General features: G+C 73.1%; 5 protein-coding genes across 5 annotated transcripts; 3 read left to right on the top strand and 2 right to left on the bottom strand.

Annotated features, from left to right (window-relative positions):
- Positions 1 to 2995: 2995 nt before the first annotated feature.
- Positions 2996 to 10494, top strand: AURANDRAFT_66934 (hypothetical protein; the record flags this gene model as incomplete). Its single annotated transcript, XM_009042301.1, has 4 exons — positions 2996 to 5341; positions 5471 to 6295; positions 8959 to 9837; positions 9895 to 10494. The coding sequence occupies 4 exons, from the start codon at positions 2996 to 2998 to the stop codon at positions 10492 to 10494; spliced, it is 4650 nt and encodes a 1549-aa protein (XP_009040549.1).
- Positions 10495 to 12230: 1736 nt separating this feature from the next.
- On the bottom strand, positions 12231 to 13338 carry AURANDRAFT_66933 (hypothetical protein; the record flags this gene model as incomplete). The annotated part of the gene is made up of 3 exons (XM_009042252.1): positions 12231 to 12586; positions 12639 to 13134; positions 13186 to 13338. 3 exons carry the CDS (start codon positions 13336 to 13338, stop codon positions 12231 to 12233), a joined length of 1005 nt encoding a protein of 334 aa, XP_009040500.1.
- Positions 13339 to 13654: 316 nt separating this feature from the next.
- AURANDRAFT_66932 (hypothetical protein) lies at positions 13655 to 16214 on the top strand (the record flags this gene model as incomplete). Its single annotated transcript, XM_009042302.1, has 2 exons — positions 13655 to 14121; positions 14321 to 16214. The coding sequence occupies 2 exons, from the start codon at positions 13655 to 13657 to the stop codon at positions 16212 to 16214; spliced, it is 2361 nt and encodes a 786-aa protein (XP_009040550.1).
- Positions 16215 to 24325: 8111 nt separating this feature from the next.
- Positions 24326 to 25187, top strand: LHC24 (putative plastid light harvesting protein; the record flags this gene model as incomplete). The annotated part of the gene is made up of 1 exon (XM_009042303.1): positions 24326 to 25187. One exon carries the CDS (start codon positions 24336 to 24338, stop codon positions 25185 to 25187), a length of 852 nt encoding a protein of 283 aa, XP_009040551.1.
- Positions 25188 to 26735: 1548 nt separating this feature from the next.
- AURANDRAFT_31910 (hypothetical protein) lies at positions 26736 to 27308 on the bottom strand (the record flags this gene model as incomplete). Its single annotated transcript, XM_009042251.1, has 1 exon — positions 26736 to 27308. One exon carries the CDS (start codon positions 27306 to 27308, stop codon positions 26736 to 26738), a length of 573 nt encoding a protein of 190 aa, XP_009040499.1.
- Positions 27309 to 27744: the final 436 nt, after the last annotated feature.

Here is a 27744-nt window from a genome sequence, read left to right as displayed (position 1 = left end):
CACCGCGGCGCCGTCCGCGGCGACGCCCGCGACGCCCGGGGTCCCGAGCTGCGCGAGCGCGGACCGGAGCACGGAGGCGACGACGGACACGTCCGCGGCGCCGAGCGGGAGCGTGACGTTGCGCAGCGTCAGGACCCCGTCGACGGCGGCGACGGACGCCGCCGTCGGCGCGGGCGACCGCGCGGGCGCGGCCGTCGGCGCGGCCGACGCCGCCGCGGACCGCGACGACGGGTCGCGGTCGCCGCCGGCGAGCACGAGGAACCAGACGAGCAGGCCCGCGACGACGGAGACGACGACCGCGCGGCCGAGCGTGCGCCTCCGGGCCGCGAGCCGCGGCGGCGCCGCCGGCTCCGGCTTCGCGCGCGGCGGCGGCGACGCTGCGCGGCCGCCCGGCGCCTCGTCGGCGGGGTTCACGCGCGCGTCGCCGTAGGGCGACTTGTAGGGCGACGCGCGGTCGCGCCGCGGCGGCGGCGGCGTCGACCGCGGCAGCGGCGCCGCGGGCCGCGGCGGCGTCTTCGCGGGGGGCGGCGCGTCCGGCCCGGCCCCGCCGTCGCCGTCGAGCGGGGCCCCGGCCGCCGACGAGCGGGCCGCGCCCGCGCTCGGCCCGAGGTCCAGCGGCGGGAGCCGCGGCGGGCGCCAGGCCGTCGCGTCCTTGACCTCCTCCTCGTAGGAGCCGTCGCGGCCGGACCGGCGGAGCGAGTCCTCGACGAGACCCAGCGACGTGAGGCTCGCGTCGGGCGTCCGCCGCAGCGACGCGGCCGGCGGCGCCCCGGCCGCCGCGTCGGGCGTCCGCCGGAGACCGACGGAGGGCGCCGCGACGGGCGCAGCGAGGGGCGCCGGGAGGTCCGGCGTGCCGCGCGGCTCCGGCCGCGACGCGGCCGAGGGCCAGTCCGGCGTGCCGCGCGGCTCCGGCCGCGACGCGGCCGAAGGCCAGTCCGGCGGCAGGTCCGGCGTGGCCCGGTAGGAGGGCCCGACGTCGGGCGACGCGCGCGACCACGGCCGCGACCCGTAAACCTCGGGCGACGTGCGCGACCGCGGCCGCGACTCGTAAACCTCGGGTGACGTGCGCGACCGCGGCCGCGACCCGCCAACCTCGGGCGACGTGCGCGACCGCGGCCGCGACCCGGCCGGGGGCCAGTCCGGCCGCAGCTCCGGCGCGCGCCGCGGCGCCGAGGCCTCGGGCGACGTCCGCGACCGCGCCCGGGCGGGCCGATGCTCCGGCGTCCGCGGCGCGCGGGACCGCGGGCGGTCGCGGCCCTGGGACTCGTACTGCCGCACGCGAGCCGGCAGCGGGTCCAGCGTCGCGGCGGCGGCGGGCTGCCCAAAGTAGGCGAGGAATTCCTCCCGGGAGAGTGCACCATCGTTGTTCACGTCCGCGCGCCGGAAGGCAGCCTCGCCGTGCCGCGCCGGCGCCGACCGCGAGCCCTCCGGCATGATCAAAGCGTCACGAGCGGCGCGAGTCGACCATGTGCCGAACAATCAAGGCCACAACACCTTCCCCATTGTCACAAGCCGCGCTGGTCGGTTTATTGAAAGGCAAGGTTTTGGATGCCAGCTATCATGCCGTCGACGACCGACGAATCCTGGAGAAAGCCTGGGCAGCCCCGTGACAGCGTCGCACGCGAGCGGGTGCGTCGAGATCCGCGGCCATGGATCCCCTCTGCGGTGCGAACACGTGTTTCTCGCCGCCTCAGAGCACGGGCACCGACACGGGGGCTGGGACGGAGATGCCCGAGGTGGCGGTGCGTGCGTTCGCCCCGCAGCCCGTCGTCGGACTCGCGCGCCGCGCAGGCATCGAAGAAGCCGGAGGTGTTCCCGCGCGCCGAAGAAGGGGTGTACGACGAAGACATCCAGCAGAGCAGGACCCGCGTGCCGGAAGACGTCTGGTGCGTCCCGCCCCGGCGCGCGCGCTCGGCGCGCGCGCGCCGAGCCGTTCCCGCGCAGGCACTGCGTCGGCGCGTCGGGGCGCGAACCGAGGAACACCGCCACGCTATGACCGGGGGTTCGTCGATGTACAGAGCCCTGTTAATTATGTCTCGCTTCTGGGCTTCCCGACGGGACGCGCGCGAGCGCGGGGATTTGGGGTCGGGATTCCTACTAGTACCGGCGGGACATGTTAGCAACGCCGCGCGGCGAACAAGAAGCAGAGGAGCGGCGCCGCGCAGCCGCCGACGTGCCAGGCGCGCGCGCAGGCCCGGGCCGGGCGCCATCTCTGCTCGACGAAAGTAAAATACAACCTCCGATGGAAGAAGACGAGCGCGACCGCTCCCGCGAGGAGCACGAGGGCCGTCTCCAGCGGCGAGAGCCTGCCGACGGCGGCGAAGTAGCACAGGAGTGCGCCGAGGAGCAGCACGTGAAGCCTACCAAGTGCGTCGGTAACGACTTTTTTCGTTTTCCCGGTCAAAAACTCTCGAAAATCGTCACGACCGCAGGACGCTGCGTGGAACGCGCTGGTGACGCGATCGACGGGCAGGAGCCCGTCGCGGTTGCTGTCGTCCGCGCTCATGCGCGTCATCAAACCGTCGGCGACGACGGAGCAGCCGCCGACGACGACGAACTCGACGGCGAGCAGGACGCGCGGGACGAGCGGATCGCCGCAGCTGTAGACGCAGAAGAAGACGCCCGGAACGCCGAGGCTCGCGCAGAGGAAGACGTCGAGCGGGCCGTGCTGAGTCCCGATTTCTCGCATGCCCACGCAGCCTCGGCGCATCTTGGGACCGAGCAGGTAGTCCCGCGAAAAGAAGCTCGAGGCGACCAACGGTGGGAAGGCGGCGTTGCGGCACTCCGCTTCTTTGGGAAGCCCCGCGTCGGCGTCCATGCTGCACGCAGCGTTGCGGCACTCCGCCTCTTCGGGAAGCCCCGCGTCGGCGTCCATACTCTGCATAATTGTTCAACAATGCGGCAAGACTGGCCCGTCCCCTTCGGGCCGGACGATGGCGTTTAAGGGCTGCCCTCGGAGGCGACGTAGGCCCATGCGCTGACGACGCGGACGACCATGTCGAAGAAGAAGAACATGTACGACGTGGAGAACCCGGACTGGACGACGGGCTTCAAGGCCGGCGAGCAGGAGGAGCTCGACGAGTACATCCGGATGCTGGCCCGGGACCGCGACGCCGTCACGCCGGGCATGGAGATGCGGGCCAACGCGGGCATGAGCCGCAACTTCCCGGACCCGACGACCTACACGACGAAGAAGCTCGGCTCCGGCGCCGAGTTCGGCGCCATCGCGCGCCGGGTCCGCGACCGGGACCTCGACCGCCGCCGCGTCCAGTCCGTCCGCGACCAGCTCGGCAAGGTGCGCGTGTCGAGCCGCCAGCGGAGCCGCCAGGGGTCGCGCCAGGGGTCGGCGTCGCGGACCCACGCGAGCGACGAGCGCAAGGTCGTGACGTGGTCGCCCGCGCGGCGCGACCGCCGGAAGCTCAACGAGTCGCCGCAGAAGCCGCGGACGCCCGCGGCGACGCGCTTCTTCGGCGTCACGGGCGGCGTGCGCATCGAGACGCCCAAGGGCCTGGACACGCCGAAGACGCCGGGCAAGTCCGTGCGCTTCCCGGAGGGCCTCCGCGCGCCCACGCGCGACCGGTCGAGCCGCGGCGGCTCGGGCGGCGGTTCGCCGTCCGCGCGGCGCGCGTCGCCGTCGACGCCGCCGTTCCGGCCCGGCGTGCCCCTGGCGGCGCGCGTGGGCGGCCGCGTCCAGAGCAAGGGCGGCGACTGGAGCGTCGACCCGGCCAAAGTCGCGGCGGCGAAGGCGGCGCCGAAGATCCCCATCGGTCTGGAGACGCACGTCCTCGACCCGCGCGAGGTCGAGCGGGCCCACCAGCGCGCCGAGGAGAGCGGCCGCGTCAAGCCCCACTCCGTGCGCGACTACCTCGACCGGCAGCGCATCGACTTCGCGGACGGCCGCGCGGGCCGCCGCGCCGACGTCGTCACGGGCGACCGCTGGGAGGCGACGCGGCACCGCGAGGTCGGCGCGCGCGACAAGGAGACGCCCGTCAACGCCTTCACGACGGCCCTGCGCAAGGAGGTCGTCCGCGACAAGATCGAGAAGTTCCTCGACGAGGAGGCGAACGCGCCCGCGCCCGCGCCCGAGCCCGAGGAGAGCGACGACGACGACGACGGCGACGACGACGGCGACGACGGCGGCGACGACGGCGGCGGCGGCGACGGCGGCGACGGCGACGAGGCAAATTACGAGGCGGCGATGAAGAAGCACCACAAGCAGGCGAAGCGCGAGGCGACGCGGGCGGAGGACCGGATCTCGGCGCTCGAGGAGCTCGCGCGCGACCAGATCGCGGAGAACCTGGGCCTCCTCGAGGTCAAGTACGAGCTCCGCCAGGCCGTCGACACGCTCAACAACCCCGGCGGGCTCTACGCGCTGCTGAAAAAGCCCAAGGCGAACTGCGAGCGCCGCGTCTGCGGGGCCGTGCTCCGGGGCGACGCGGCCGCGCTGCGGCGCCAGCTCGCGGTGCTCTCGCTCTTCCCCCCGGAGCCGCCGGAGAACCTGGCCGTCGCGGCGAAGACCATCGCGGCGCTGGTCAAGAACGCGCTGCCGGCCTTCGGCGCGAAGAAGCCGCCGGCCTGGCTGGCCGCGTCCCTCGGCGAGCTCCGGGCCGCGCAGGACGCGGGCGAGCCGCTCGTCGTCACGTCCGCGAAGTTGTTGCTCACGGAGCGCGCCTACGAGAAGCGGGCGCGGCTCAAGGCCGCGCGCGAGGGCGGCAATGCGCCGCGGGGCGGCGGCGACGCGCCCGTCGAGCCGCGCGCGGGCGGCGACTCGTCGTCCGCGAACCACGCGGCGACGCTCGCGGCGCTGCGCGCCGGCGGCGCGTCCATGGACCAAACCGACGGCCGGGGCTACGCGCCCATCCACCACGCGGCGAAAGCCGGCGACTTCGGCGTGTTAACATTCCTGCTCGACGACCTCGGCGCGGACGTCGACGAGGTCACCGAGGACGGCCTCTACGCGACGCCCCTGATCCTGGCCGCGGGCGTGGCGGACCGGCGCCTCGCCTTCCACGCCATCACCGTGCTCCTGGCCCACGCCTGCGCCGTCGACGGCGTCGATGCGAAGAAGCGCAACGCGCTGCACCACGCGGCGCCGCTCGGTCCCCGGAACGTCGTCGAGCTCCTCCTCGACGCGGCCGTGCCCGCGCGCGCGCCCGACGAGGCGGGCCAGTCGCCCGCGGACCTGGCCGTGCGGTCGGGCCAGCGGGGCATCGCGGAGTTCGTGCGCACGTACCGGGACCCCGTCCGCGAGTGCGGCGGCGCGCTCGGCGTCGGGAACAGGGCAGCAAAAGAGAGCGAAATTCCCAACTTCAAAGGCTCATATCTCGGCCGTTTTCCACTCGTTTCGGCTGATTTTTGGACGAGCGATCATCCCTCGGAACGGTCTCGAAGCGTGGATGCTTGTTTTCAGAACGCGCGCGCTTGGAACACTCACGTTGAAGCGACGTTGAATCACCCTTTTGCTGCCCAGGTCGGGAAGCGGCTCGAGTTCGTGGAGACGGGGCAAGTCCGGTCGACGCTCCAGCTCATCGAGGCGCGCCGGCGCGACGCGGCGGCCATCGCCGCGAGCCACACGGGGCGCCTCGGGCGCGCGGGGAAGCGCCTCCGCGAGTCGCTGAAGCCCTCGAAGGCGAAGAAGTACGTCTCGGGCATGACGAAGCCCGGCGACGCGCTCCGGCGAAAAACGAAGAGAAAGAAGAAGACCTTCGCGGCGGACTTTCTGAAGACGGCGGACGCGGGCATGCCGACGACGCTCCCGGACCTCTACGTCAAGCGCGACGACGAGCCCGAGGCGCCGCCGGACGCGGACGGCGCGTTCGAGTGCGAGCGCGGCTGCGGCTTCCGCGGCGACTTCGACGCCGTCGCGCGCCACGAGAAGGGCTGCCCCCACGACGAGGCCGCGGCGGCGCGCAAGACGACGACGACGACGAAGAAGCAGGACGCGGGTTCGCCGGCGCCGAAGAAGAAGGTCGACTTCAAGAAGCGCCTAGTCGAGGCGCAGCACTCGCTCGCGCGCGCGTCGCAGGAGGCCGCGGCCGCCGCGAAGCACGTCGCCGCCGAGGGCGCGCGCGTCGTCCTCGAGGGCTCCGTGCGCAACCGCGACACCTATGTCTTCGAGTTCGACGGCGACGACGGCTCGCGCGCGGAGCTGAACAAGATCCGCCAGGCCGCGACGCAGAAGCGCAAGGCCGACAAGGCCGCGAAGCGGCGGGCCAAGGAGGAGATCCTCCAGAAGCAGCGGGACGTCGAGGCGAAAGCCGAGGAGAACCGGGCCATCGACGAGTTCAACGACACCGTCGCCGCGGCCGCGGAGCGCGCCGCGGCGCGGCGCAAGGCGAAGAAGAAGGCCGGCCGGACGACGATCAAGCTGCCGAGCTGACGCTGTGTAAGATGTGTGGTGTGCTTACCCCGGCGCGCACTCCCCCAGGAGCAGGTCCGCGTAGAGGTCGTGCGCGCGCGCGACCGCGGCGCCGTCGAAGAGGAAGGCGACGCAGTGGGCCGCGCGGGCCTCGACGAGCGTCGCGGCGCCGCCCGCGGCCTCGTAGGTCGCCGCGAGCTCGTGGGCGGCGTCGCGGAGCGGGTCGCCCGAGCCCGTGAGGATGACGGCCGGCGGCGGGCCGCCGACGCTCCGCCAGTTCTCCGCGTCGCACGCGCCCATGGCGTAGTCGGCCATGTCGCGGCCGGCCAGGTACGCGCGCCAGGACCAGTCGAGCCAGGCCGTCGACGGCAGGCGCATCCAGCCGTTGGCGGCGAAGGAGCCCTCGCCCCGCGGCGGCGGTGCGCCGCCGCAGTGGCCGTCCTTGAGGAACGGCGAGTCGAGGAAGACGCTGTCGACGCGGAGCCCCGCGGCCCTGCCGCGGTAGGCCGCGACGAGCGCGAGGTAGGCCCCCGCGGACGCGCCGGCGACGGAGACGTGGGCCGCGTCGGGGAAGCGCGCGAGTACGCCCTCGAGCGCCGCCAAGGCGTCGTCGGCGGCCGCCGGAAACGGCCGCTCGGGCGCGAGCGCGTACTCGACGGACGCGACGATCAGCGTGCGCGCCGGGCCGAGGCGCCGCGCGAGGGCGTCGACGAGGGGCACCGCGTACGTGTCCTCGGCGCCGCCGATGTTGAGGCCGCCGCCGTGGAACCACACGACGACGCGCGGTCCGCCGGTCGCGTCCGCGCCCGAGGCCTCGGGGAAGAAGTGGGCGCGCCGCGGCCGCAGGACCACGGCCGACGCTTCCCGCGCGCCCGCGGAAAAGGTCCACGTCTCGAAGTCGTAGCCCGGCGTCGCGTTGAAGCCCGCGCGCGACGCCGCCTCCTTGGCGCGGCCCGCGTCGACGCACGCGACGTCGGAGCCGTCGACGGGGCACAGCGCGATCTCCGCGAGGTCGAAGCTGATGGGCAGCAGGTAGTCGAGCAGCCGGTTCGCGAGCGGCACGCGGCCGTTGCGCCAGACGGGCACGGCGCCCTCCTGGAAGCCGTCGCGCCGGCCGGGCCAGCGCACCGTCATGCGCACGAGGAGGCCGAGCTGCAGCAGCGCCGCGAGGGCGAGGACCGCGCAGCACCTGGCGCAGGCCGCCATTGCGCCGCGACGGCTCGGGCGGCAGGCAGGGACGGCGTCGGCAGCTCGTGCGAAGGCGCAGCCGATTCACTGAGTTTCACGCTCTCATACCTGGTCTTCGGAGCTGAGCTTCACTTTGACTTCAACTTACGCAGTCGGGCGCGCCCTTCAATAACTTGGTCAACTTACGTCGTCTCCACGGACAGGAAGAGGCACAGGACCGCGGCGAGGTAGGCGGCGTAGACGGCGACGAGCGTCCGCGCGACGCCCGGGGCGCAGCCCTCGAAGTCCCGGAAGAGGAGCCGGCCCCACGCCATGCCGACGACGGGGAAGGCCTGGACGAGGTCCGACGCGGCGAAGCCCGCGAGCGTCGCGCCGTAGAACTGGAGCTCGTTGCCCGCGGCGCAGACGGCGCCCGCGGCCGCGGGCAGGAGGCGGCTCTTCGGGGCCTCGGCGGCGTAGCCCCGGAGCGCGCGGGGGAGCCGGCGATGGTTCGTCGCGAGGGATCCGAGCGCGAAGCCCGCGGCGAAGAGCAGATTCGCCGTCCAGAGCCGCAGGGGCCCCGCCGCGCTCCAGCCGAGCTCGTCGTTGACGGCGACGTTGAAGCACGGTGAGAACGCGCCGAACGCGCACCCGCCGAGCGCGGCGACGGCGAGCCCGCGCCGCGGCCGCGTCGCCGGCGCGGCGGCGGCGGCCGCCGCCTCGCGCGCCCGCGGCGGCGGCGGCGCGCGGTCCGCGACGAGCGGCGACTCCTGGTGCGTCGCCCGCGCGGCGCCGCGGCCGCGGTCGTAGTCGAGCTGCGCGCGCGCGGTCAGCGCGATGGCCGCAGCGAAGAGCGCGACGCCGGCGAAGAGCCAGGCCGCGTCGCTGCGCTCGGGCTGGAGCGCGAAGTTGAGCGACGTGCCCAGCACGACGGTGAGCGACGCCTGGAGGGGCAGCGCCGCGGTGAGCGGGACGCCGAGGTCCACGGCGATCTGCAGGCAGAGGTTGCCGACGCAGAGCATGGCGCCGCCGACCATGGCGACGACGGCGAGGGCGACGTCGCCGCCGCCGAGGGGGCTCGCGACGGCCGTGACCGCGGCGACGCACACGTAGCCCGCGGTGTAGTCGAGGTAGGAGTGGGCGGCGTGGCGGCCGTCCTTGGCCGCGTAGGTCAGCATGGCCGGCCACGTGCCGCAGCAGAAGAGGCTCGCGAGGAGCACGACGGCGGCGGCGGCGTCCACCATGGTGCCGTCGAAGGAGAGCACGAGGTCGGTCCCGTCGTAGGTCAGGCAGTAGCGACGCCAGTCGAAGTAGAGCACGAGGTCGGTCCCGTCGTAGGTCAGGCAGTAGTGACGCCAGTCGTCCCAGTCGAGGCCTCGCTGCCCGCGGCCATCGTGCGTCCGGGACCTTGAAGGCCTTCAACATCATTCCAGCTCGTGGACATGGGGCTGCCCCCGGCGGGGCGCCTCCTCGCCCTGGCGTGCCTCGCCTCGGCCCGCCTCCGCGCGGAACGTTCCCTGCGCCTGCGCGGCGGCGGCGTCATCGACGTGCTCAAGCACCGCGCGGCGAAGACCCTGGAGCTCGAGGCGCGGCGCGACGACGTCGGGACGGCCCTCTGCGGCGGGCGCGCGGCCGCGGGCGCCTTCCTCCTCGTGCAGCCCCTGAAGCACTTCGACCTCGCGGCGGAGCCCCGGGGCGCGCGCGCCTACCAGCTCTTCTTCGCGCTCCACTTCTACCTGCGCCTCGCGGGCCTTTTCGGCGGCGCGGATCTCTTCGATCGGCCGCGGACGCGGCGCGCGCGCGTCGCCAAATTCGCCGCGTCCTGCTGCGTCGGGCTGGCGTCCCTCGTCGCCGCGCGCCGCGGCGTCGGCGCGCGCCTGCCCAACGGCCTCGCGCTCGGCGTCCTCGTCGCGCGCACCGCGACCTCGGTCTTCGACTACGCGGCCGCGGAGGTCCACGAGCGCTATCGCGTCGTCGCGGCGATGCGCGAGATCATGGCGCCGCGCCACCGGCTCCCGGACCTGCTGCCGGAGCACCTCGTGGACCACGAGCGGCGCGCCGTCGCCGAGGCCGCGGACGCCGCGCGCGCCGCGGTCGCGCGGCAGATCTTGCACGCGGCGTCCGAGGCCCAGCACGCCGCGCGGCGCACGCGGGCCCAGAAGCTCCACGTCCAGCTCGCGCGCGTCGCCATCGCCGTCGCGACGACCCACGCGGGGCTGCGCGTCGCGTCGATGAAACGCGTCCACTCGTTCGTGCCGCCGTCGCCCGAGGCCGTCGCGCTCTACGCGCCCGCGGCCGTCGGCGCCTTCGAGGTCGGCCCGGCGTCCCGTCCCGAAACCTCCAACCGATGTTCCTCCCCCCTTTTGCAGGTCGCCCACGCCGTCGACGAGGCGCTCTACCTCAACGGCTACCTCGTGGACCGGCTCCAGCTCCGCGCGGTGACCTGGGGCGTCGCGCGGCTCGAGCTGCCCGTGCGGCTCGCGCTGTGGCTCCTGCGGGGCCTCGGCGCGCTCATCTCGGGCGTCGTGCGCGTCGCGTCGCGCGCGCTGCTCGCGGGCGAGAAGCTCGTCTTCGGCGAGGAGCTCTTCCTCTACAAGCTCTTCCGCGACCACCCGCGGCTCCGGCGCGCCTGGCGCCTCGGCGCGGCCGCCCAGGCCGCCGTCGTCGACGCGGGCGCGTTGTATCGGCGCGCGACGAAGCTCGCGGAGCGGCAGACGCGCGCGTTCCTCCGGAAGACGCACAAGGACCTCTGGCCCTGGGTCGTCGGCTTCGCGGGCTACCGGGTCCAGGCGGGCAGCCTCCGCCTCGTCGACGCGCCCCGCTACCTCTCGCGCAAGGCGTCGGAGCCCGTCCTCCTCGTCTCGAAGCTCGCGGCGCGCGGCGCGGCCGCGGCGCTCCGCGCGCTCGCGGGCGCGGCCGGCGCGCCGCTCCGGCTCGTCTTGCGCCCCGGGGTCGGCGGGGCGGCGTAACTGAGGCCTGGTTGCTATTATCAGCGCCCTATCCGAGGTCCTGCGCGAGGTGCCGGCTGAGCTGTGCGTGCAGGCTGACGAGGGCCGGGTGTTGGAACTGGGCGATGTAACGGTCGAGGCCGAAATTCTTCAGCCAGAAGTCCTTGCCGTAGTCGATAAGGAGCTCGTCGCCCTGCTTGATCGGCTTCAGGGCCGTAATGGAGGTGATGGGGAAGCCGTCGAGGAGCGCGGCGCGGAACGTCACGTTCACGGCCGACCTCTCGCTGGCGCTGAGGCCGCGCGCGCGCGACGCGTGCGGCGCTCGACGCGCGTCATTGATGGCCATCAAATGGAAATTGCCGCGGTCGAGCGCGTCGATGACGCAGTCGACTCCCTTGCACTCGAAGGAGAACGCGTAGCGCTCGTGCGAGTGGAGCGTGGCCGGGGAACTCGAGTGCATGTCCTCGTACTCGCGCTCGAGCATGGTCCGCCCGTAGTAGACGCCGAGGACCTGGTGAGTGTCGAGGGGGCGTTTGGCCACGGCCTTGGACTGGCCTCGCAGGCCGACGCGCGGGTCGTCGTCGCCGACGGGCGCGATGTCGATCAAGTGGGACGATGCCGAGGTGACGACGTGCCAAACGTCGCCTTTGAGCTTGAGGAAGTCGCGGCGCAGCTCGGCGAAGGCGGGAATCGCAACCTCGCTCGTCAGTCCGCTCGGGCCCGACGAGAGGCCGATGGCCGCGCCGTCGAGGCTGTCGCGGAGGCGCTTGACGCCCTCCGAGTCGAAGCCGAGGAGGGGCAGCTCGGCGTAAGGCTCCGTCGCGCGCTCGGCGAGGCTCTTCCAGGCGGGCGAGAGCACCCCCCGGAGCACGGCCGCGACGTCGCGCTCGATGACGACGGGTGAAGCGTCGCCACGCGCCGGCCGGTCCTCAATTTCTTCGTCGTCGATGGCAATTGCGCTTTCGCTGGTGGTCCCAGCTGGCGCAACGGGCTCGGTGTCATCAGCGGACACCACGCTCGGCGCACGCGCGACCGGCGGCTGTGACGGCGGCGCCGGTGGCGCGGGCACAGGCGGCGTGGGCGCGGGCACCGGCGCGGGCAGCTGCGGCGCGGGCGGCCGGGGCCGCTTCCTCGCGGGCTGCACCTGAGCTTTGGGTTTGGCGCGGCGCTTCTTCGCTCGCTCATCGGCGCCATTGTTTTGACTCGCATCGCGTCGCTTCTCCGCTTTCGCGAAGGGTGCTTTCCAGGCTTCTACAAAGCCCTCGTAGTCGCCGAAGCCCTCGTAGTCGCGAGAATCAAGCATTACGTACTCCAGGTTTCTTGGCTCTTGTCTTCGTTGCATCTGGCCCGTCACCGGCCAGTCAAAAACAACACTCATCTCGTAGCCCTCCTCGTCCTTCACAACCCACACCGTGTGCGAGTCCAAAGGCGCGGCCCGATCGACGACCGTCGCGGGGAACCAAATCTTCGTCACGGGACACCAGTACCTGCGAACGGGCGTACCTTTGGACGGAACGAGTGCGGACTCGGGGCGCGAACCGAATGGTTTGGCCCTTGCGGTCAGTCTTGTTGCGCTTCGCGCGGGGCGCCGCCGACATCCGCGCGATCGCCTCTGAGTAAATAGCGGTCGGCGGCTTGGCCACGCCGGCCTTGATGTCCTCGGAATTTTCTTTGGCGAACTGTTTAAGGTGCTCGTAATGGGGAAGCGGGCTGAAAAAGTGCCTGCGCGTGCACACGAATCCGATGTCGACTCTCATCTAGTCGGACGCTGCGGTGCGCTTTATCTCCTTGTCGCGAAAGATGGCATCCGGCGGCGCCTTCTTGAGGTTTTTGTACTTCCAAAAGGCGACCATGCAGTCGAAGTCGACTTCCACTACGGCGCGGACTGGCTGCGCGAAGAAGTCGAATGGCGCGCCGCCGCCGACGACGGGCGCGTCGCCGCCGACGGGCGCGTCGATGGGCGCCTCGTCGACGACGGGCGCCTCGCCGCCGCCGTCGCCGTGGTCGTCGCCGACGACGCCGCCGTCGACGTTGGCGGCGTCACCGCCGCCCTCGGAAGTCTCGGCGCTCGGCGGAATGAAGAATCGGCCGGGGAGTATGCCAGCGTGCCAACCTGAGAGGGCGCGGGTCCGCGCGCGCGCGTGCGTCGTGACACTGCGAGCGACGCGCGCCGTTGGCGAGGACGAGGCTCTCGTGCACCTCGGCGTCGTGCGCGACGTCCGGCGGGTTCGCAAAGAAGGTCAGGTTGTAGACGTCGTCGCGGCGGGCGCGCACGACCGCCGGGTACGCGGACCGGTACTTGGAGTGCGGCAATTTTGAGTTCGTCTGCGAGGGCCACCGCGCGGACACGATCGTGCCCACGGGGACGTCGCCGTCGGCCGAGGCCCGCGTCCCGAGCGCGACGACGTCCTTGAGGTGGTAGCGGAAGACGACCCCGACGCGGGGTCCGCTCATCGAGATGCGATGGCTCGCGGCGTAGCGCGCGGGCCCGGCGAGCATGTAGGCCTCGAGCGCGTTCACGCGGGCGCTTAATTTTAGACCGGAGCAGCGCGCCGCGAGCTCGACGCCGATGTCGTCCAGCGTGAACACGACCACGACGTCGCCCCACGCGGGCTTGTCCACGTGCGCGGCGAGCGTGTCGGCGCCGTCCGTCACGTTCACCTAGGGTACGCGCTTGCGGACGGGCGGCGCGGCGCGCGCGAGGGAACGGACCTGCACCCACGTGCAAACGAAGAACTCGGCGAGCTCGGGGACCTCGGCCTCGAGCGCGACGCGCAGCGCGTCGAGCTCGGGCGGCGGCGTCTGTGAGCGGGCAAGACGCGTGGACGGGTCAGCGCCCGCCTGCTCCTTGTTGAGCCAGTCCATCACGCTCTGGTCGAAGCTCGGGCGGAACTGGTACATGTTGGTCCGCGCTGCCGAAGCGTACTTCTCCACAACGCCGCTGCTGCTCAGGCGCGCGAGCATCGTGCGCACGCCGCCCGCGAGCGCCTCGGCTTCTGAAGGGGCTATGATCTCGAGCCCATCAAAGGGGCTGTAGCTCTCGGCCATCCCGCGGGGCGCCGCGCTTTTACAAACGCTGCAACTCCACGACCTTGCACCTCGGGAGAAGCTCGACGAGAGAGCCGCAACTCCACGAGCCCGAGCAACACGCGGACCGCCGCGCCCGGGCGCGCGCACCGCGATGCAACTACACATCAGCCCGTGGTCGCCCCGTCTCACGGTCGCCCAGAAGCGGTCGCGGCGGGACCGGCGCACGTTCCTCGACGCCCTCGAGTTCGCGTCCGTGCTCGACTTCCTCGACGGGCGGAGCCTCTTCTTCTACGGCTGCACGCAGCGGTCGGCCTGCAGCGTGTCCGAGGCCTTCTGCCGGGCCGTCGTCCAGCGGCGGGGCTGGATCTGCGGCGTGGGCCAGAGCGCGCGGCAGCGCCTGTCGCGCGGCGGCGTCTTCATCGACGGCATCACGGCGTACCACGACGCGTCGCAGCAGCCCTTCAACTACCGGTCCTGGTTCGACCGGTGCACGACGCACAGCACGCTGCGCATCGACGAGCACAACCGGTGCGACGAGTTCCGGTCCATCGTCGCCGTCGGCTGCGCGGAGCCCGCGCTCGCGTCGGGCGACGCGCCGCCGCTCGCGTTCGAGGCTGTGTGGAAACCAAATATTCAACCCGACTTCAATGTGCGCGTAATTGAGCGGTTTGCGCCATACTCTTCGGCCTTGCTTCGAGAACTCGACGATAGCAATCGATTCGTCCAAAAATCAGCCGAATCGACTACGATTTGATCGAGATAGAGAGTTCTGAAGTTTGGTGGGGACCCCCCAAACCAGTGGTTGATTTCCACACAGGTTCGAGGTCCGCGCGGCCGCGCTCGAGGGCTACGAGCTCCACGTCGGCGTCGCGACGGGCGACTACGACTCCATGAGCCACCCGTCCGTGTCCGAGCACTGCTGGCTCCTGGACTTAAGGGAGGGCGCGTTCGTGCACCGCGGCGCGTTCCGCCGCGACGACATGTGGTCGTCGTCGACGGACGAGAGCTTCCGGACGGGCGACACGGTGGGTTTGGCGTTGGCGCGGGACGGGTCCTGCGCCTTCTATAGGAACGGCCGGAGGCTCGCGAGCCGCGCGGGAAACGGCGGCTGGGGGCCGCGGCTCCCCGCGGCGGCGACGGCCGTGCCGACGATCTCCATCGCGCGGTCGCCGGAGACGCGGCCCGCGGCGCTCGCGGCGGAGAACGGCCTGCGCACGTCCGTCGCCGCGCCGGCGGGCGCGGCGCGGCTGCGCCTCGAGATCTCGGCCTGGCGGCCGCCGTCGGGCGACCGGTCCGCGCGCGTCGGGGCGCTCTGCGGCGCCGTCGTCTTCCTCCTCTACTTCGAGCGCGTGCTCCGCGTGGCGACGCGCACGGCCTGGGTGCCCCTGGAGCTGTCGGCCTTTGGGGACGGCCTGCTCTACTCCGTGGCCTGGAGCGCGGCGTGGCAGGACCACTGCCTCAAGCACACGGACGGCGTGCTCCGGCGGAGCAGAAGAGGGCTGCGGACGTGCGTGCGGCTCCACTGCGGCAAGTGCGTCGCCGTCGCCCTGGGCTGCGCGTTGGTGGCGTCGGCGGCGACGCGGCCCTTCGCCGGGGATCTGACGGTGGCGGGGTTCCTGGACCAGCGGACGGCGCTCGCGTACGTCGCCGCGGGCGCGGGCGCGGTCGCGGTCGCGCACTTTTTCGCCATCGCGGCGCGCGTCGGCGACGGCCGCGCGCGGAGCGTCAATTTGGGCGTCGTGCTCATCTTCGCCTCCTTCTTCCTCCACAACTGGTGCGCGCACGACGGCTGGGTGTTGGCGTTCCTCGCGCCCGCGCCGCGGGGCGGCGGCGGCGGCGCGTGCGCGGACTACCTCGGCGACGACGGCCTGTCCCAGGCCATGCACATGGCCGAGCTCTTCCAGTCGCTGGGCGCGCGGACCTTCGAGAGCCGGGACCGGCGCGACGCGAGCCGCGCGGACGCGCTGGCCTACCCGCTCTGGGCCGTCTGGCTCGCGCTCGAGGTCGTCTGGGACGTCGAGGTCTTCCGCCACGTCGTCATCGACGACCGGACCGTGCTCTGGCGCGCGGCTTTGCCGGTTGGGCGGCCCGCGGCGCTGCCCCTCGCGCCGCCGGCGGGGCCCGCGGCCGGCGACGACCGCGCCGCCGCGCGCGCGCGCGACGTCGAGAGCCAGCGCATGTTCGCCGCGTCCGTGCTCCTGCCGCTGACCATCCTGCACTGCTTCCACCTCGACGTCGCGCGCGTCGCGAGCGGCGACGGCGGCTGGCGCGCCGCGGCGCTCCCGGATTTCGGGGGCGGCGGCGCGCGCGACGCGGGCGGCGACGCCGCGCGGTGCCTGGGGCTCGCGGCCTACGCCGTCGTCCTCGGCTTCGCCTTCGCCTGGGCCGTCTACCAGTGGCACGTCGTGCTCGGGCTGCTGAAGCGGTTCCGGGACCTGCTCCGCGTCTCGCTCGACGACGACACGGCCGCGGACGCGCTCGCGCCCGACGCGGCCTACCCCTACGCCTGCCACTACTACCCCTTCGCCCAGGGCTCCCGGGCGGACCGGGCCTTCGTCCTCCTCACCTACGCCTACGTCGTCGCCTGGCTCTACGGCGGCTGGTGGCTCGGCTTCGCGCGGCCCCACCGCGCGGCCTGGCTCGGCCGGGCCCACACGTGGCCCTTCCACTGCGACCACGCGGGGCTGGATCTCGCGTGCCTGGGGTCCTAGGAAGGCGGCTGTTTTTTTCGCGACCTGGGACGCGCGAGGGGGCGCCTGCGCGGGGTTGTGTCGCGCTCCCCGCCGTCGGCCGACCCGTCGAGGATGTCCCGCGCCGAGGAAGATGAGCCTGATCTGGCGCGCGAACACCCGCGATCGCGATGCGGTCCTTGAGGTCATCTTGCACACGGCTTGCACACGACCGAACCGAGATCGGGCGATTGGCGTGCTTCGGCCGCTCGCAAGCGCTTGCCAGCACCATGATGAACGACCTGGTTGCGCAGCTGCTGTCGCCGACGCCGGTGGAGCCCGACCCGGAGGATCAAACGCCGTTCGACGACGGCACGCGCGCGCGGACGAGCAAGGGCTTCTCCGCCGGCGACGACAGCGGCGTCATCCCTGTGCGGCGGCTCATCGACGACGAGGACGACGAGGAGGACGCCAAGTACGTCAAGTCGAGCCGCGCCGAGCTCTTCGGGAAGCGGCGGCGCGGCAGCGGCGAGAGCGACGAGCTCGACCTCGTGGAGGAGGAGGAGGACGACGACGACGAAGAGGAAGAGGAGGACGAAGAGGAGGAGGACGACGACGACGAAGAAGAGGAGGACGACGACGAATCGGAGGAGGAGGACTCCCCGCTCCAGAAGAGCGTCTTCGAGGCCGTCGGCGACGCGCAGCTCGACGACCTGCTCGAAAAGTTCGACGACGACGACGCGGAGCGCGCGGCGGGCGCGGCCGCGGAGGCGCCGGCGCGGCTGCGGTCCTGCGCCGTCGCGCGCCGGCACGACGCCCTCGAGGGCGACGTCATGGAGTTCCGCGTGCTCCTGCAGTCAGCGGCGGCCGCCGCCGCGAAGCTGCCCGGCGGCCGCGGCGACGACGCCGCGGCCGCGGCGTGCGCGGGCCTCGTGGACGCCTTCCTGGACCTCGGCGCCGCGGCGTCCGGCGAGGCGAAGCGGCCGCGGGGCGGCGACGACGTCGACGCGCTCTGGGCCGCCGTCGACGGCGCCGTCGCGGCGAAGCGGCCCCGGTGGGCGGCCGCGGCGGACGCGTGGCGCCGGCGGACGCACCTCGGCGCCGCGCAGGCGAAGCACGGCCTCAAGGCGACGAACCTCGGGCCCTTCGACCAGGCGGCGCACGCGCTCCGCGACGCCGCGCGCGCGCGGCGGAAGATGCACCCGCGGCGCGCGGGCGCCGCGGACGCGGACGGCGACGCGGGCCTCGACCTCGAGCTCTACTGCGACGCGGCGCTCTACAAGGCCCAGCTCCGCGACTTCCTCGACCGCCGGCCCCAGGCCGCCGCGGGCGCGCGCGGCGTCTACGACGACGCCGCCGCGCAGCTCGGCGCCGCGCGCGGCGCGGCCCGCGCGCCCAAGAAGGGGGGCAAGGCCGAGCGGACGACCAAGGGCCGCAGCCTGCGCTTCGAGGCCCACGAGAAGCTCATGAACTTCATGTTCCCCGTCCCCGGGCCCACGCCGGGCGTCGACGTCGACATGCTCCTCCAGTCGCTGTTTAAATAGGAAGCACTGGTGACCGTCGTGACGCGTACGGGGCCGGTCGTCGCGCGGAGACCGAGCTAAGACCGCCGATGCTTACTTCGCCGGCGGAGACCGAGCTGGAGACCGCCGATGCTTACTTCGCCGGCGGCGCGCGGCGGCTCGACCCCGCGGACGGGGGAGGCGCGCGTCGGATTGCAGGTGGCAACTGCACACACACAACTTAGCCCGGCGGCCGACCGTCGGCCTCCTCGGCGCGCGCGACGGCCTTCGCCCGCTCGGTCGGCTCCGTGAGCGGGAGCCTCGACACGATCGAGGCCGGGATGCTCGCGCAGAGGTCGACCTTGCGCCGCGTCTCGACGTCGCCGTCGTCCCAGACGACGCGGCAGTCGTCGCCGCCCCACAGGACCCGCATGACGACGCCCGCGTACCAGTCCTGGGCGCCGCCGGAGAAGCGGGACCAGCACCGGTCGCCCCGCGCGAGCCCCGCGCCGCCGACGAAGGCCTCCGCGTCCGCCTCCGCCTCGTCGTCCGCCTCCGCTTCCTCGTCGTCCTCCTCGGCCGTGTCCTCGCCGTCGTCCGGCGGCGGCGCGGGCAGCGCCGGCCCCGCCGCGACGGCCCGCCGGAAGCGGGCCTTCGCGTCGTCGCCCCAGCCGTCGAGGAGGAGCTCCTCGGTCTCCCGGGGCAGGTCGCAGATGTCCGCGGTGCCGTCCGCGGCGAGCATGATCTCCAGGTACTCCGTGCCGTCCTCGGGAAAGCCGTGGGCGACGATCCAGTCGTGCTTGTGCGGCGCCGCGCGGGGGCGGCCGCGGCACGCCGGCGAGCAGAACCACGACTCCGCGGGGACGGCCGCGAGGCCCGCGCAGTGGAAGTGCGCCTCGACGGCGCAGCCCTCGCCGTCGCACATGACGATCGTCTCCGGCCGCGCGCCGGAGCCGCAGTGGACGCAGCCCACCTCGGGCGCGGGCGCGAGGCGCGCGCCGTGGAAGACGCGGCCCCGGCGCGGGATCGAGCGAAACGGGAGGAAACGAACCGGATGCGTCGTGAAGTCCTCGGGCAGCGCGACGCCGCGCTCGCGATACAGCGTCTCGACGAGCGACGCCATGGAGCAGAACGACTCCTTGCCGTCGCGGAAGTACTCCGAGCACTTGAAGCCGAAGCCCCAGCGCTGGCAGGCGCACCACGGCCGGCGCGTCGTGCACTCGCGCGTCTTGCACGTGATGCCCGCGACGGCCGCGGGCCACGACGCGGGCCGGCCCTCGCCCTCGAACCAGCGGTCGCCGCTGTCGGCGCAGACCCAGGCGTCGGCGTCGGCGACCGCGACGCCGCTCGGGATGACGCGCCACTTGCGGCAGCGGGCGCAGCGCACGCGCGGCCGGCTCAGCGCCTCGCTCCGCCGCGCGTCGCTCCGGCGCCGGAGGCGCGCCTCCTCCTCGAGGGCCGCGGCCCAGCGCAGCCGGTTCTTGTCGAGGCTCACGGCCTTCGCGTAGGGCATGTTGCACGCGGCCCTGACGCGGGCCTCGCCCGCGGCGACGGCGGGGTCCTCGGCCGCGGCCGCCGCCGACGGGAAGCTCTTGAGCACGGCGCCCTGGGGCGAGACGAGGTACACCGCGCCGTCCTCGCCGGCGCGCGCGCGCTTCGCGCCGGGCTCGCCGGCCGGTTCCGGGGGCGCCGAGACCGCGGCGACGGCCGCCGGCGGGTCCGGCGGCGGCGCGACGACGGCGGCGGCGGCGGCGACGGCCGGCGCCGGCGCTTCTACTTCCGGCGGCGACGGCGCGGGCGGCGGCCGCGGGGCCCCGAACTTGCCGCTCGGGGCAGCCGCGAGGCGCTTCACGTCGGCCGCCAAGTAGGTCCACACCTCGCGAGCGCCCCAGTTCCCAGTCGTCGGCTGGCGCGCGAGCAGGCGCGGCAATGCTGCGACGCGGCCTTTACTGAGGGATGGACACTGCGCAAGAGCCATCGTTAGCGTCAAACGCTCGCCGTTGACAACCAAACGCCAAATCGGGTCGTCATTTTCCGCCGCGATCTTAGCCACAAGATTTTCGACGTCGGTCTTCAAATACGTCAAGACGTCCCGAGCAGTCGCGTTCCCAATCGTCGGCTGCCGCACGAGGACGCGAGGCAGCGCATCGAGGCGGCTTTTACTGAGAGAAGGAAACTTGTCAAGAGCCATCGCACGGGTCAAACGAACGCCGCTGGCAAGCAAACGCCAATTCGGGTCGTCAGCTTCCGCAGCGACCTCAGCCGCAAGAGTCTCGACGTCGGCCTTCGAATACGTCCAGACGTCGCGAGCAGTCCAGCTCCCAATCGTCGGCTTGCGCACGGGGAGGCGCGGTAGCCTCTCCAAGCGCCATCTGGAGACACCGGGACACTGCTCGAGCGCTTCCGTCAGCGTCACTCGGTCGCCGCTCTCGACGTCGCCCCACGTCGCGCGGACGCGCGCCTCGACTGATGCCGCCGCGGCCGGCGGCGGCGCGAGCGACGGCGCGGCGTCGCCGTCGAGACACCGCCAGGGCATCGCTCGGACCTTCTCGCAGACGATCTCCTTGAAGCGGTCGCGCGTCATGTCGTCGACGCTCGGCTCGGCCGCCGGCGCGGGCGCCGCGACGGGCGAGGGCGGGGCCGGCGGCGGCGCGGCCAGCGCCGCGGCCTCGATCATCGCCTCGCGGGCGTCGACCGGCGCGGGCGTCGGCTTTGGCGCGGGCTTCGGCTTCTGCGCGGGCGCGATCTCCGTGGGGTCGCCGCCGGCTTTGACCGCCTTGACGACGGCGACGGCCCAGCGCAGAATCTCGACCTTCGCCGCCGCCGGCGCGTGGCCCGTCAGCTTCCCTAAGGCTTCGGCGAGAGCAGCGAACTTCTTCGACAGATCGGCCGCGCGGGCGCGTTCCCGCGCGGTCGCCCCCGCGCGCGCCGACGCCTGCAGCTCGCTGGCGATGGCCGAAGCCTGCGGCTCGCCGGCGATGGCGTCGACGTCCGTGCCTTCCGCGAGCGAGTCCGCGACGGCGCCGGCGACGATCGTCCGCGGCGACGCGAGCACGAGCGCGGGCGCGAGCGACGCCGCGCCGTGGTCCGGCAACTGGTCCGTGACGACCTCGAGCGCCATATCGAGCGTCGCGGCCTTGGAGATCTTGCGCTCCGTCAGGAGCGCGGCGAGCTCGCCGAACAGCTCGACGCGCGCGGCCGCCCCGGCGCGTTCCCGCGCGGTCGCCTGCGCGCGCGCCGACGACTGCGGCTTGCCGACGCTGATGGGCTCGGCCTCCACGGGCGCGTCGCTTTCAAAGGCCGGCGCCGCGGGCGCGTCGGGCGCCGCGGGCGCGCCGGGCGCCGCGGGCGCGTCGGGCGCCGCGGGCGCGTCGGGCGCCGCGGGCGACGGCGCGTCGGGCGGCAGCCAGCGCAGCGCGGCCGGCGTCGTCGTCCCCGGGGCGCCGTCGGCGCCGACGTAGGTCACCCGCCGCCGCGCCTGCTCCACGATCGCGACGACCTCGCCGGTCGCGACGACGACGGCCCGGTCGCCGGCCGACAGGATCGACGGCACCCGGGGCGGCGCGTTGTGGCTCTCGAGCTCGCGCGCCGCGGCGGGCCGATGTCGTTTGGCGGGCCGCGGCTCCATGCCCGCCTCGGGCGAAAGCGCGGCGGCGGTGTCCGACGGCGCGAGCGGCGGCGCGGAGTGGCGCTCCGCCTTCGCCGGCGGCCGCGCCGATTTCGGCCGTCGCGCGCGCGCGGGCGCGGCCTCGTCGTCGTCGTCGTTCGAGGAGTCGCCGGGCCGCTTCGGCGCGGCGCGCTTCCGGATGGGCCGCGCGTAGAGCACGCGCTCCTCGAAGACGGGCTCGTCGCCGGACGGCGGCGCCTCGTCGGCGATCGACAGGATCTCCAAGGCGCCCAAAGTCTCCCGAGCCACGGGGCTCGACGACTCGTTCAGCGACAGGCTCGCGTTCGAAAGCGCCTCGATCATCGCCTCGCGGGCGTCGACCGGCGCGGGCGTCGGCTTGGGCGCGGGCTTCGGCTTGGGCGCGGGCTTCGGCTTCTGCGCGGGCGCGATCTCCGTGGGGTCGCCGCCGGCTTTGACCGCCTTGACGACGGCGACGGCCCAGCGCAGAATCTCGACCTTCGCCGCCGGCCGCGCGTGGCCCGTGAGCGTCGCGAGGGCCGCGGCGAGAACCGCGACCTTCTTCGACAGCTCGGCCGCGCGGGCGCGTTCCCGCGCGGCGTGGGCCGACGCCCGCGGCTCGCCGGCGATGGCCGCGACGTCCACGCTGTCCGCGAGCGAGTCCGCGACGGCGCCGGTTACGATCGTCCGCGGCGGCGCGAGCACGAGCGCGGGCGCGAGCGACGCCGCGCCGTGGTCCGGCAACTGGTCCGTGACGACCTCGAGCGTCATATCGAGCGTCGCGGCCTTGGAGATCTTGCGCTCCGTCAGGAGCGCGGCGAGCTCGCCGAACAGCTCGACGCGCGCGGCCGCCCCGGCGCGTTCCCGCGCGGTCGCCTGCGCGCGCGCCGACGACTGCGGCTTGCCGACGCCGATGGGCTCGGCCTCCACGGGCGCGTCGCTTTCAAAGGCCGGCGCCGCGGGCGCGTCGGGCGCGTCGGACGCGTCGACGGCGGGCGCGGGCGGCACCTCCGGCGCGGTCGCGAGCGGCGCCGGCGCCGGCGCCGCGGGCGCGGCGACGGGCGGAGCCGCGGGCTTCGTCGCGTCGCGGAGGAGCTCCTCGAAAAGGGACTCGAGCGCGACGGCCGAATCGTAGACCGGAAACCCCTCGAAGGGCACGAGCCGCCGCGCCGTGGCGAACACGGATCGCACGTCGGCGGCGAAGGCCTCGAGCGTCGCGTAGGTGTCCAGGCGCCGCTCCACCGTGCCCAGGTCCTCGGAAGATAACTCGACGCCCGACGCGAGCTCGTAAGTCGAGTCGATCGCGGTGTTCTCGTTACAAAAAAAAACCTCGCCATCGGGCGCCTTCCGCGCCCACCAGCCCTCGCCGCAGGCCTGGAAGTCGTAGGGCTCCGATGCGCCCTTGAAAAAGTGCGTCGATGCTTCATTCTTTCTGAGCGCTTCGAAGACGGCGCGCTGCGCCATCTCGCCGCAGCAGATGCGCGTCTCAGCTCTGCTGCGCGCCTCTAATTTGCTGCCTCGCAGCCTCCGCCGCCGGCGGGGCGCCTACGCTTCTGGGCGCACAGGCCACACAGGCGGCAGCCCTCCTCGCACGAAGCCAAATCTCTCCCGCTCGGCACTTTGCACTGCAATAGCACTTCAATATAGGAATAATGGGGTAAATCACCTCACCTCCCCCTCGTCGACGGCGCGGACCCAGGCGATGACGTCGTCGGCGACGTCCTCCCAGCCCGGCTCCGCGAGGAGCCAGTGGCCCATGTCCGGGTACAGGGTGTAGGGCGCGCCGAGGCGGTCGCGGATGCGCCGGTGGTGCCGCGCGGGCGTCGCGCGGTCGCGGGAGCCGCCGTAGATCGACACGGGCTGCGCCACGCGGTCCGCGTCGACGACGGCCGTCGTCCGCCGGCCGCCGTTGAACAGGAAGGCCAGGGGCCGCCAGAGCATCTCGAGCGCCGCGCGGCCGCTCTCCGCGCCGAGCGCGCGTTCCGCGGCGCGCCGCTCCGGCGCGTCCGCCGGCAGCCGGTTGAAGAAGCCCCAGCCCGCAAACCTAAGGGGGTTCCATTCGCGCGCACGCCAACACCGAACGGAGGCGCGTTTTCCCGGGAACGCGCGGCCGCGGACGCCGCGCGCGGGCCAGGGCCGGAGCGCGACGGGCCGCCGGAAGGGCCAGCCGAGGACGACGCCGTGCCAGATGAAGAGCTGCTCCGGCGTCACGGGCGCGGTCCAGTTCGCCGGCGCCGCCGGCGCGACGAGGGCCGCGCCGCTCCCGACGCCCCGCGCGAGGAGCTTCAGCGCGACGATGCCGCCCATGGAGTGGCCCACGAGCACGGGCGGCGCGGGCAGCGCGTCGACGACGGCCGCGACGTCGTCCGCGTAGTCGTCGAGCGTCGCCTCGCCGAGCGCCGCCGGCGGCGGCGCGACGCCGTGGTGCCGCAGCGTCGGCGCCGCGACGACGATGCCCGCCGCCTCGAAGCGCTCGCGCCACAGGTCGAAGTGGCAGCCCTGGCAATGCATGCCGTGGATGAAGACCACCGTCGGTGCGCTGGCCGCGAGGAGGCGCCGCGGCAGCCGCGCCGGGCTCCGCCGGACCAGCGCGCGCGCGCACGCCGCGGACAGCAGGAGCGTTCTCACCATCTAGATGTTCGCAGATGCAGCTTTGGGGCTGCTAGAGGGACTAGCCAAGCGGGAAGCGGGAACTGCGGCACCAAGCCTAGCCGCGCGACGTACCACGAGCAGCCGGGCTGCCATCGACCTTCAGGTTTGTTTTAAGAGCCCTGAGCCGAAGTTGAAGAATCATGAGTCCGAGGTTGAACGAGGCGATCCACAATCCCGCCTCCTTGTCGTCCGGCTCAAGTTTCGACCGCAGCCGCCGGCGTCCCGCGATCAAGGCGCGCGCGGGGGTTTACGCGCGCACACGTCGTCTGGCGGCAGCGCGAGTGCCGTCGCATCGACCCGGACGCGCGCGCGCCGCGAAGACGCTCTCCCGCGACGCTCTCCGAAAGCGATCCGCGACCCGCGCCGATCCGCAGGTTAAACACCATGGCCCGCTCTATCGTCGCCCTCGCCCTCCTGGGCTCCGCGTCCGCCTACGTCGCGCCCGTGCCCAAGTCCGCCGCGACGTCGCTCGCCGCCGGCAAGGCGGACCTCGCGGCGCTCTGCGCCGAGAACCCGTCGCCGCTCGGCAACTTCGAGGGCATCTGGGACCCGCTGGGCTGCGCGGACATGGACTTCTGGGGCCTGGGCAACGAGGCGACCATCGGCTACCTGCGGCACGCGGAGATCAAGCACGGCCGCGTCGCCATGGCCGGCTTCCTCGGCTTCCTCGCGGGCTCGACGCCGCTCGTGTCCGGCGAGCACCTCATCCAGCCCTACAAGGGCTACGTCGCGGGCTGCACGCCCCAGGAGCAGTGGGCGAACATCCCCCTCATCGGCAAGCTCCAGATCCTCGTCCTCGTCGGCATGCTCGAGTCGTACGGCGAGGGCGCGGGCAGCCCCGCGGGCTACGTGCACTACACGCAGGGCGGCAAGCCCGGCTTCTTCCCGTCCATCAAGGGCAAGGGCGGCTTCGCCGGCGGCTCGTGCCTCTTCGACCTCTACGACCCCTTTGGCATCCTGCCCGAGCAGACGGAGGCGGAGAAGAAGAAGGGCCTCTTCGCGGAGATCAACAACGGCCGCCTCGCCATGATCGGCCTCTTCTCCGTCCTCGCCGAGTCCGCCGTGCCGGGCTCCAACCCCCAGTACGCCATCTTCGACATCAAGATCCCCGAGTCGTCCGTCGACATCATGGGTTCGGTCTTCCCCCAGCTCACGAACGAGTTCGCCGTCAAGGCGTGGCCCGTCCTCGCGATCTGCGGCTTCCTCCAGCAGTACAACAAGCGCAAGACCGTCTAGACGGCCTCGCCCTTCGCTCGCCGCCCGCCGCGCCGCTCGCCGCGCGGCGCCCCAGACAGACCGACGCCCGACGCCCGCAGCACGGCCCGCGCCGCAAGGCCGGTGCGCGGGGGTTAACTTACTCCAGCCAACGCCCTCAGAACCCGATCATGCGCAGGACCGCGGAGAACCCCACGATGCCGAGCGTCATGCCCACGCCGATGGTGAAGTACTGCGTCATCGACTGGCCGAACGTCGGCGGCCGCTCGTACTGCGGCGGCGGCGGCGGCGCGTAGGTCGCCGGAGGCGGCGGCGCGTAGGTCGCCGGAGGCGGCACCGCGGCGGGCGGCGGCGCGGCGGCGGCGGGCGGCGGCGCGGGCGGCGGCGCGGCGGCCGCGGCCGCGCGGCGCTCTCGCACGCCTTTCGCGTTTTGTTTCCGCCGACCGGCGAACGTCCGCAGAGCAGGGGATAGCGTGCGCGGTGGTAGCGTGCGCCTCGTCGCGGGCGCGGAGATGGTGGGAGCTGCCCCAAGGAGGCGGCGTGCGGCGCGATGCATGCTGTAACTGGCTTCGCAGCGCTCAGCGGTGTCAGCGCGCGAGCTGTGGAGTCCTCGGAGCCGTGCGCTCTTCGCGGCGCGGCAGAGGCGTCGAAGAGACGGCGCTAGCGGCCGTCAAGTCGCGAATCCGTCGTCCATCTGGACCTTGCCTGATCCCGATCGGACGATGGTGAGCCCGCAGTTCATGTCGCGAGCGGCTCTTGCCGCCACCTGGTTCGCCGCCACGACGTCCGCGCTCAACGTCGGACTGCCGCGCATCGCGACGACGTCGAGCGGCGGCAGCGCGAGGCGCTGGCAGACCGCCCGCGGCGCGCCGGCCGCCCGACCCCAGCCTCGCCACATCACGACGCAACTGCGCGCGCAACCGACGAATTCGGAGTGGCTCGAGGCCTGCGAAACCTCCGGCGTCGTGTCCTACACCGACTTTGGCATCAGGCTCGCGCCCTACGTCGCGCCCGCGACGGGCCTGCGAGCGAGGCTGAAGCGGGCGACGTCGTTCAAGAAGGAGGACATCGCGAAGCTCGGCGTCTCCGCCTTCTTCAGCTACGGCTTCGTGTCCAACGTCAACTCCGTGCTCCTGCTGTCCTTCACCTGGGCGACGTTCCGGCGGGCGAACCCGCTCGTGAACCCGCTGAGCGAGTCCGCGATCCTGCTGAACCCGATGACGTGGTTCCCGCTCAAGAAGGCGTTCCTCGCCTACTACGTGGGCTACTACGCGACGGTGGGCTCGCTCCTGCGGCCCTTCCGCTTCGCCGTCGCCGTGGGCCTCGCGCCGGCCTTCGACAAGACCTACACGTACGTCCAGGACAAGCTCCGCGTGCCGCGCGCGGTGGCCATGTTCCTCGTGACCATGGTCGCGAACGTCGCCTTCACCGTCGCGCTCCTCATCTTCGCCGTCAACGTCATGTGCGCGGCGCTGCGCGTGCCGCCCGTGCCCCTCTAAGCTTGCACCTCATATTCGCCGTCAGCGTCATGTGCGCGGCGCTGCGCGTGCCGCCCGTGCCCCTCTAAGCTTACGACAGACCGAGGAGCCGCGGGAGCTCGGCCTTGCCCACGCGCAAATTCACCCAGGAGTCCATGCGCGCGGCGCCGAGCGCCTTGTAGAAGTCGAGGGCCGGCGTGTTCCAGTCGAGCGCCTGCCAGTTGAACCGCTTGCAGCCCTCGCCGTGCGCGATGGCCGCGACGGTTTTCAGGAGCAGCGTGCCGACGCCCGCGCCGCGCGCGGCCTCGGCGACGTACAAGTCCTCGAGGTAGACGCACTTGCCCTGCCACGTGCTGTAGGTGTGGAAGAACAGCGCGAAGCCGACGGCCGCGCCGCCGACCTCCGCGAGGACGACGCGGAAGAGCGGGCTCGGGCCCCAGCCGTCGCGGACGAGCTCGGCCTCCGTGACCTCCACCGTCGACACGGGCTCCTTCTCATAGATGGCGAGGTCCGTGATGAGCTTCAGGATCGTGCCGGCGTCGTCCTTCGTCGCGAGGCGGATCGTCGCGAGCTTTTCATGGTTTTTCGTCGTGTGCACGCCGAGGCCGTAGGCGCCGGATTTGAAGGCGCAGGTGGTCTGCGGCGTCGCGAGCTTCTGGCCCATAGTTTGCGGCTGTCGAGTACGCTGTCGGCAGCTCCACCTCGCATCTGCCACAGCTCGGCTTCGGCGAAGCGCGCGCGCGCCGGCCGCGCCGGTGGACGCCTCACATTGAGGGGGGTCAGTGGCGCCCTCGGCGCCCTCGGCGCCCTCGGGACGAGGGCGCCGCCCCCTCGGCCGACGCCCTCGGACCCTCGGACGGCGGATCGGCGCCCTCGGACGAGGACTCGGCCGTCGGACGAGCGCGCGGCCGTCGGACGAGCGCACGTCCATCGGACGAGGGCGGCGAACCGTTGGTGACCCCCGGCCCGGGGCGCTGGATGTCCGGGGCTGCGTGATGTGTTTATGACAGGCTTTGCACCCGCGCCGCTCAGCGAATACGCGGAGATGCGCAACGATCTCTGTGGCTGCATGGGCCGCATCCTGACGGACGACGCGCCGG

The sequence above is a fragment of the Aureococcus anophagefferens genome, assembly GCF_000186865.1.
Source record: "Aureococcus anophagefferens unplaced genomic scaffold AURANscaffold_29, whole genome shotgun sequence".
NCBI lineage: Eukaryota > Pelagophyceae > Pelagomonadales > Pelagomonadaceae > Aureococcus > Aureococcus anophagefferens.
This window is presented reverse-complemented; position numbering and strand designations above follow the sequence as displayed.